Raw genomic sequence first — 9,098 nt, forward strand, 5'->3', positions numbered from 1 at the left:
ACGCGAGCGGTGGTGCCTCTTTCCTGAAATGCTGATAATACTCAATGCCTTCATGGATTTCATACGTCCAGTAATGGTACACTTACTTACAATACCTAGATTTCAGCACATAATGGTTTATTTAAGCTGCTATTATTTTAGAACGGATTGATGATGCCTTTCGATAAGACGGCACAGAGCTGCACCATTAGATGTTGTGGCCTTTCTTCGATAAAAATTTTTCAACCATTATTGCGCCACGTTTGTCTTTTGTCTCCTTACATTTCACTTCCTAAAAAAAACATCCACACCCATTCAAAAATAAGAAAGTATTCCAAAGATGATGAGCACCGCGTCATCCGGCCCTGCGCTGACACCGAACGCGCTTCGACCAGACGGAGGCGGTAGAGCGGGTAGACATATTCAAGTGCGAACAAACTTTTTCGCCATCAAGAAAGTAAGTAGCATTTCTGTAATTCGTCAACTTCTAAAGCCTTTCTTGTTTCATGATGAACTGATTATTATTATTTTTTTACCTTAACAATAGCTCAAGGCAGATGTCATCTGGCAGTATGATGTCTCTATCAGTCCGGATGTTCCAGCGGAAAAGGCTAAACAGGTAGATAAATATCCATTAGCATTCTATGAGTGCTTGCGTCACTGATTCCAGAAGATACCTATAATGAAAATACTCTTTCTACACTTTGTAGGTCTGGAAGGTAATCGAAACCACTATTCCGGAGCTGGGAGGCAACAAGATGGTCTTTGATGGCAAAGCTCAAGCCTACTCGGCCATGGACCTTGGTATCGATAAGGTCAGACACAAAGTCGAGCTATTTGATAGTGGACGCCCTGCAGCCGCAGCCCCTCCTGCTGCAGCCGCGGCCAAGAAAAAGAACGAGTTCACGGTCTCTATCGCCTTCGTGACAAAAATTGATGTCTCTGAGCTACATGCGTTCTTGAACAAGACTGGTCCTATCACCCCTAACTGCATGGTCGCCATTCAAGGTACTATGTAAAACCACTCTATTGAAGTTCGAAAAAAAAAAAAAAAAGGCATCTGATGCTGACACGATGCTTGTTTATTATAGCTTTGAACATTGCTATGTCGCATAAGCTTTTCTCGGAAATGGTTAGTGCTGGTCGCTCGGCCTATCGTCCTCAAGGTGCTCAGAACCTAGGCGGAGGTGTCGAAAAATGGGATGGCGTCTTCCAGTCCGTCCGCCCAGGACAGGGCAAACTGTATGCTAATATTGACATCGCATCAACAGCGTTTATGAAGGGTGGTAGAATGGATGATCTGATGGTAGACATCCTACGTGCTCGCGATCAAAATGACTTGAAAAGACTCCAAAGACATGACATTATAGCCCTCCAGCGTCATTTCAAGGGGGCATCCTTCACTGTTACCCATCGTGGTGCGGACTTCAAGAAGAGGTAACTATTTATCTTCTGAACTCTGTACAAAGGATTTAGAAGCCTCTCAATATCGATAACCATTGCACGATACCTTTTTACTCATTGTACTTTTCTATTATTATTATTTATATATATAAAAGATATAAAATCTCTGAGATTAGCGCTTCACCTGCTGACAAAATCACATTCGACCAGGAAACTAATGATGGCAAGAAAAAGAAGGTCTCAATTCCTGAGTACTATCAAACTGCATACAACCTGAGACTTAAGTACCCCTTTTTGCCATGCATCGGCGTCAAAGCCCGTGAAGGCCAGACTATGTACTTCCCTGTCGAAGTCTGCAACATTGTTCCAGGCAAACGCTACACTAAGAAGGTATGTTTGGACTATATCGACCCAATGCCCTTGCCCCGTAATACGATCGTAAGCTGTCTTATTAACATTCACTCTTAATGTGTTGCTCCTTCCCTTCATTGCTACAGCTCAATGAGGAACAAACTACAGCGATGATCAAGAGTACCTGCCTCCGCCCGCAAGCGAGAATGGAAAAGATCTATGACAGCCTGCGCGTTCTGGACTTTGACCGAAACGAATATCTCCAGAGATTTGGAATGGAAATCTCAAGGGAAATGGCAGTTGTTCCTGCGCGTATTCTGGCTCCTCCACGCATTGTCTATCGTGACAGGGTTGAGGTTACCCCTCAATTCGGTGGCTGGCAAATGAATCCACAAAGAAAAATGGTGCAAGGCTCCGAATTGAGATCATGGGGTGTCCTTGTCTACGAGCGACCAGAGTACGTGCCTGGGCTTGATGTAGTTGGATGTTTTCGCACTGAAGCTGAGAAAACTAACGAGGATCTAATAATTTATTTTTTAGTCGTCTCCGCGAAGATGCAGTGAGGAGATTCGTCCGTGAATTGGTTACAACTCTCAATGAAAATGGTGAGCCAAACATACCTTAGTTGCATTGTTCTGCTAAGTGATATAACGGCTATAGCTAACCACAATCGGGAACACTTTAGGTATGAATGTCTCTCAACCAAATCCGCCCATCCGCCATGCCCAAATGGGCTCGGTTAACAAAACTGTGGATTCTTTTCTTGATGAGGTGAAGCAGAAATGTGGCTCACCTGTAAATCGTAAGTTAAATTGGTCGCCTTTTTCTTACTCTAACAATTATAAATAATCCTAGTGGAGTGGATAATTTACTCTTTTCGTATATTTTTGCGCGCCTGAATCCAGTGCTTCTGGTGGTAATGCCTAACAAGTGTCAGACGTATTCCGCCCTCAAAACGTACTGCGAAACGACGCACAGCAATGGTGTGATGACTCAGTGTGCCCTGTCTAAAAACGTATCGCGGGTTAATAAGCAGTACTGTGGTAACCTTGGGCTGAAGATTAACGCAAAGGTAAAGCAATCGTTTACTGATATTGCTTTCTTTAGTTTATTGTCAGGAGCCTGCGGTGCTGATATATATATTTTTTTCAGTTGGGAGGCGTTAATAGTTGTCTGCCGTCCAACTCTGTTCCGTTCTTGACTCAAGTGCCAACTATGATTCTTGGAGCAGACGTGACTCATCCGGCTCCCGGTGAGAACAAACCTTCCGTTGTTGCCGTTGTTGGATCGATGGATCACAATGCATTCAGATATGCAGGTCGACTCAAAGTCCAAGAGAGTCGCGTTGAAGTAATATACTCTCTCAGAATAATCTTTACTGAATAGCTTCAACCCTTTACATCATTTTTTAACGCAACCTTCTTTTCATTAGGTGATTGAAGGCTTAAAATTCTTGGTGTATCACTTATTGGTAGCGTTCAAGGATCGTAACAGAGTGTATCCACAGCGGATCTTGTTTTACAGAGACGGAGTGTCAGAAGGCCAGTACGAACAAGTCATGCGGACCGAAGTCCAGGCCGTCCGGGAGGCTTGTGATCACATTAATCGTAAGTGCTCAGTATGGACAAAAAAAAGAGAGAGAGGGAAGGTTGTACTGATTTTTTTTAAACGCTTTATCCAATTTAGAAACGCAAAAGCCTCCCACTCCATATAACCCAAAAGTCACCTTCTGTGTGGTGAAAAAACGGCATCATGCTCGTCTCTTCCCAATGAACCCGAATGATGCTGATAAATCCGGCAACTGTATTGCAGGCACTGTTGTAGATTCCGTTATTACTCATCCAACGGAATTTGACTTCTGTAAGTAGCTACAAAAGTCGGTATAATACTTGCTATTGGCATTTCATCGATTGTCTCTCATATTCTCAACTATACTTTTTTAATTCAACGAATCCAGATCTGCAGAGTCACGGCGGTCTCCAGGGAACGTCACGTCCTACTCTATACCACGTTCTCTTAGATGAGAACAAGTTCACTTCTGACAGCCTGCAAGAGTTGACTTTTAAACTGTGCCACGTGTACGCACGCTGTACTAAGTCCGTGAGCATTGTACCCTCGGTGTATTACGCACACTTGCTCGCATTCCGTGCTCGGCACTACCAAGGCGGCGATTTTTCGGACGCTGCAAGCACTTCAAGCGGTAGCAGTGCTCAAGGACCGACCTTCGAAACCTCGGTATTACACTGAATCTGAACTTGTTCTTTTTTTGTTATTGCTTTTGTTTTCATGAATCAAAGATCCATACTCTAACACCCCATCACCCTTTACATACTAAACATATATAGAACGGTATTAAGAACGTGATGTACTTTGTCTAGTTTGACAGTCCATCATACCCCACAATTTCACGAATCGCGTTTTGTGGCCGGCCTTTCAGGAAACAAATAGTAGCAGTAACATAAAAAAAAAAAAAAAAAAAAAAAAAGAATCAGAGTAGCAAACAGTTTTCTTTTTTTTTTGTATTCAATGCTTGATATCGAAGATTGGTGAGATGAAGACGATTATCGACAATATTTCAAAATCAATAAAGCAATTCTGCACTATAAATACTTGGTGGTAAGGACTATTGGTTCAACGAGTGGTTACTATTTATTCACAGAGCCTTTTCAGAATTAGTCGAGTCGGTTTTTGTCGTGTCTCCAGATTCTTGGTTGTCATGACGGGATGCAAACTCCGCAAGTCGCTTCTCTTCCTCTACAACAGCATTTACAGTATCCCAATCCTCATATCCATCTAGCTCTTCGATCAATTTTTGGGTGATTGGATCAGAGAACCCGAAGAAGAGAGGTCCACTGATTCGTGTACCTTTGGAGTGACTTGCCAAACATGCCTTGGTCCACGGTAACGTAGGAGATGTCCCTTCAAACCGTTTACCGCTAGCAGACTCGACAATGAATAAGGGGCCTTCGGGTCCTTCCTGGATCTCCATCATATATCGCTCTCGAAAGACATACTTCTCTGCCTTGTAGCCGATAGGATATGGATGTCGAAACATACTCTTTTTTTTTTTTAAAAAAAAAAAAAAAAAAAAAAAAAAAATATTAATAATAATAATAATAATAATAATAATAATAATAATAATAATAAAATAAAATAAAGTAAATAAATAAATAATAATAATAATAATAATAATAATAATAATAACAATAGCTCAGTTAACAAAAAAGAAACAAGTAGAGTGATGTTGTGTGCGCAATCTTTTAATCCGTCTATCCTCTCACTTACTCCTTTCCCACTCCAGTATTTCAATCTATGCTTCTTTCCTTTATAAAGATGACCAATATCCCAAATTGTGGTCGCGATGCTTCCTATAAAGATAGAGAAAGAGAAGCGCTGGGAATAAATAATAAAGAATAGAGCATTTCCTTATATTTGTAAGCAACTCGACCCTTTCTCACCTAGAGTCAAAGGCACTCCACAGAGAGAAATCACAGATTCAGTTTGATAGCTAGTAGTTTGTTTTCTGCCCATCCACCGCTGTTTCTTTGAATAGGACTCCAAACTAGAAGTTGGTATAAAGCTACCAAGGTTTTGGTCTTTATAATCGCCTCCCTGCCCTTGCTCGTGTTCCCTCTGCGCTTGCTGTTCTGTCATTTCATTCAGATTCAAATGTGAACCATTATTCTCGAGCGCTTCTAAATCCACGTGGCTGTAATCCGGCGCAGCTTCGCCTCGTATCCTTTTCGAGGATCGCGTCTGGATGAGCCGAACAAACTTAGTTTCTTTAGGTTTTCGCATCCGTTTCCTAGCGGATGAAGGTCCTTTGGCAGAAGAAGACGAAGGTGAATATATATATTCTTCATCATCAAGGACCTTGTCTCGAGAGGATTTGTATGATGAAATTGTAGGTGGTATGGAAGAACGATGATAAGAGAAATTCATGGGGCTGAGACCCAGCTGTATCATGAGTTGCTGGTTTCGTAGGATGTTGCGTTGCCGCTGCGCTTCATAATCATCGTCCTCTTTCTCCTCCTCATCACCATCTTCTACTAGTTCTTTTGCTTGCTTTTTATCTTGATAATTCTCCTCTTCTTCATATGTGCCTTGGGCCTTCTGATCCTGTTTGTTGTCGTCCTGCTTTTGTTGCACTTCCTCGTCTTTGATTTGTTTTTTATTACTCTGGCTACAAACATACTTATTCGTTTTGCTTTGCTCAAGTTCTATTTTCATTTCCTTCGCTGTGACTTCTGTTATCCCTGGTTCGTGAGAATCTTCATGGTTGGTATGATCGCGATCTTTGCTCTGTGACAGCGATGAAGGCGTGTAGATGTCATCTGTAATCTTAAGCGCATCAATAGTCTGTTCAATCATTGCCATTGACTGGGTCCGTTACGCGTCTCGATGCTTAATGGTCTTGATCTTGATTTATCAATCTATCAAGCGTTTTTTTTTTTTTTTTTTTTTTTTTTTTGCACAGATACAAATCTTGTGACAATTTCACTTAAAGAGGTTCCAGAATGGCTTGCATTTTTTGTGCTTACTTTATTTTATTTTATTTTTTTTCGTGACAAGCTCCTCATGGTATACCAAGTTGCTTCTGTTCTTTAGTTAATAGTCTGTCAGTACCAGGCTTGAAAAAATAATTATTATGTCGTTCTTTGACCTTTTCGTTGATAAATGGAGGGCGAATGCGACTTTGATAGTCTTGCGCGAAGCGAAGGTTTACAATCCCGCCTGTGAAGCTACTGGACATAGTGCCATAAAACCGCGTAGCGCGAGCGCATATTAGTTGCTCGACAAGACCGAGCCAATCTTCAAAGACTACCAAGTGGCCAAACCTCTCCATAAAGTATCCATCCATCAGGTCTTTAACGAAAACTGCACCAAGAGAACGGAAGGATTCGATAATCTGTGGTGATACTTCATCTGTAGCCATATAAAAGAGCCTGGAAGCCTCGTCTATGCTTTTGTTAATATTTTCATCTGTCACATCCGTAAATACAGACTCGACAGCGTCCTTGACGCAAGAAATCATCCATTCAGTGTCAAACTCTTGCCAACCATGCTTGTCAGTGATAAAATCGCCACGGCGTACATGCATCGACAAGAGGAGCCAATTCGAGTCATCGGAAGGATCACTATGGCCAAGACTAAGGTCTGCCTTGAAATATCTTTTTTGTAGCATGTCTTTGAGTCTTCTCCATAGATAGTCGGCAGCTTCAAAAACTACGGGTGCGAACCGAAGAAAAGTGGTTGCAATAGTCCTATGCCGTTCTGCACCTTCAATAGAAGAATATATGATGGGGATCCAGCCTGTTGTATGAAACTGTCCCTCTATCGAGAGGATCCGTGCAGAGACAAAGCCAAGTTCTTCATGAAGATCTACATAGTTTTCAATCCTGCAAGTTGCAAATCCTGGAAAGCGTGCCTCCCAGGGGATTTGGTCTGCCAGAGGGTCCTCTGTTGGCGGGACACATGTGCCGTTGTCTAACACTGGTGACTTCTCGTAATATATCGCCATCTGATTCTCCTTTTGTTCTTGTGGATTTATGAAGGAATAGCTGTCGTCAATGGAGGTCGTGGAATTTACAGGAAAATACTCGAAATCCAAGGACCACTGTACAATCTTATTTAAAGCACCACCACGTACGTCTGCGAACGCGTAAAACAACTCTCGGGACCTAAAGGACCCATTTTCATTCCCTTTCGCAGCATTAGCGCGCTCAGCGAATGAAGGGATATGCATTATGTCGACAATACCGTTTCTCACGATATTATCAATCACAGAAAGCTCCTCCTGCTCTTCCAGATCCCACGTTTCACGTTGTATCCTTTCAATGGTGCCAGCCCAGTTGGTCTGCTCTCTATAGCTGGCCACTATGCTGGTCCCTCCATTTCCTTCTATACCCATTTCTTGGCTGCCGATTGAAGGCTGTGTTGCATTGGTGTCATGGCTGCTAACTCTAGGTATGTGATAGCTGTCTATACCTATAGATCGCGATGAATTATGGTTGTTGGTAGTCCGTTGCTTCAGATCCTGTTGATATCGTATATGATCCAGCCAAAAGGAAGTCTGTCCTCCGAAATTGTAATCTGTGAGCGGTTCTGCATCCTTCGGGGCACCCACTACTTGGTTCATAAACATCTCATAGTCGATTACACGCATCTTTTGTGAAAGCAACTGAAGGTCAAAAAAATAACCAAGGTCGAGAGCCACTGTACTTTCTTGATCATTCCGCCCAATATTATTCAGATCCAATGGAGTCGCAATCATAGCACAGACTGTATCATTTGAGCAATTGCGGATGCGAAGACGATTGGGCAAAACGAGTGTACGATTCAATAGCTCGGATAGATATAAACCTCTTTCGATCATGTAGCTGGTTTGAATAAGAGATGGAAACACAATGGAGGAAATCGTTTTCAGATTTTTGTTAAACCACATGGTAATTGGCAGAGAGTCAACATAGTGCAAAAGGAAATAAACTGGCATTACCGCATGTTGTTAAAGCCCAGCCACGGGCTATAATCTATCAGCAGAAATGTCTCACGATCCAAATTGCGTCGAGGTAATGTCGTAAGATCAATAAGGATTCCGTCTGTTCCATCAGAAATATGGGGTAGTCCAACTCGAATTGTACAGAAGAATAATGTGCTGAGAAGCAATATCGTTATGAATCCTGAACAAAGCACGGGTTGAAAAAGTCTCCTTAGTTCATGGCCAGCACCCATAACGGCAGCATTAATGATACCTATCGTTAGGCGCAGCTGCGAAGGCTTCGAGCTTCCGTTCTTGGGCGGCCGAGCCTCTACGTCTTCATCCAGCGTATGACTACTGCTGTTTTTGATACCATTTTTACTGATTGATCGACGTGGCCTTAAACGGCGATGGTGGATGCTATTTACTTTGTCTGTGGCCATTTTTTTTTTTTTTTTTTTTTTTGAAGAGCGTGATGGTAGAATTATTTAGCTATTGCTTTTTTTGTCAAGTCGATTACTGGCAAGTGTCTTGACAAGGAAGAAAAAAGAGAGGAGAAAAGGATTCTTGATTCCTCTTACTCCTTTTTATAATATTGCTTACTTCCGCAAAGAGAAGAACACGCGAATGATATTCAATTTCATTCCATCTTAAAAATGAGGAGCATGTCTCTCGAGATAAAAAAGAATAAGTGCCATCTCTTCAGTTCCTGTGGGTGGTCTGTGCTACATTCATGCGCCCATTGCGAGATCCATTGTACAGAGAGAGCAAGGTCGTGCGCACAAATTTGATGCAGACACATGCTTGGGATAAAGATTTGTGACTTCCCATTGGGTTTCGGTGCTTGTTTTTTTTTTTTTTTTTTTTTTTTTCTCCCACCCTTGTT

General features: G+C 42.1%; 3 protein-coding genes across 3 annotated transcripts; 1 reads left to right on the top strand and 2 right to left on the bottom strand.

Annotated features, from left to right (window-relative positions):
* Positions 1 to 322: 322 nt before the first annotated feature.
* Positions 323 to 3,981, top strand: BCR41DRAFT_312043 (Piwi domain-domain-containing protein; the record flags this gene model as incomplete). Its single annotated transcript, XM_022021067.1, has 13 exons — positions 323 to 436; positions 527 to 598; positions 690 to 987; positions 1,071 to 1,416; positions 1,539 to 1,773; positions 1,881 to 2,166; positions 2,253 to 2,339; positions 2,420 to 2,536; positions 2,640 to 2,806; positions 2,887 to 3,084; positions 3,167 to 3,341; positions 3,421 to 3,594; positions 3,692 to 3,981. 13 exons carry the CDS (start codon positions 323 to 325, stop codon positions 3,979 to 3,981), a joined length of 2,559 nt encoding a protein of 852 aa, XP_021877338.1.
* Positions 3,982 to 4,513: 532 nt separating this feature from the next.
* On the bottom strand, positions 4,514 to 4,810 carry BCR41DRAFT_279232 (hypothetical protein; the record flags this gene model as incomplete). The annotated part of the gene is made up of 1 exon (XM_022020210.1): positions 4,514 to 4,810. A coding segment is annotated over one exon (297 nt), but the record flags the coding sequence as incomplete, so codon positions are not given.
* A 1,484-nt stretch (positions 4,811 to 6,294) lies between these two features.
* BCR41DRAFT_361479 (hypothetical protein) lies at positions 6,295 to 7,410 on the bottom strand. The gene has a single exon (XM_022025541.1). The coding sequence runs from the start codon at positions 7,253 to 7,255 to the stop codon at positions 6,311 to 6,313; it is 945 nt and encodes a 314-aa protein (XP_021877340.1). The 5' UTR covers positions 7,256 to 7,410; the 3' UTR covers positions 6,295 to 6,310.
* Between the last annotated feature and the right edge of the window lie 1,688 nt (positions 7,411 to 9,098).

This window comes from Lobosporangium transversale (assembly GCF_002105155.1).
Source record: "Lobosporangium transversale strain NRRL 3116 chromosome Unknown BCR41scaffold_48, whole genome shotgun sequence".
Lineage (NCBI taxonomy): Eukaryota > Fungi > Mortierellomycota > Mortierellomycetes > Mortierellales > Mortierellaceae > Lobosporangium > Lobosporangium transversale.

Excerpts from the sequence above, each read along its gene's own strand:
- BCR41DRAFT_361479 (XM_022025541.1), bottom strand. The coding sequence starts at position 7,255 with ATGGCGATATATTACGAGAAGTCACCAGTGTTAGACAACGGCACATGT.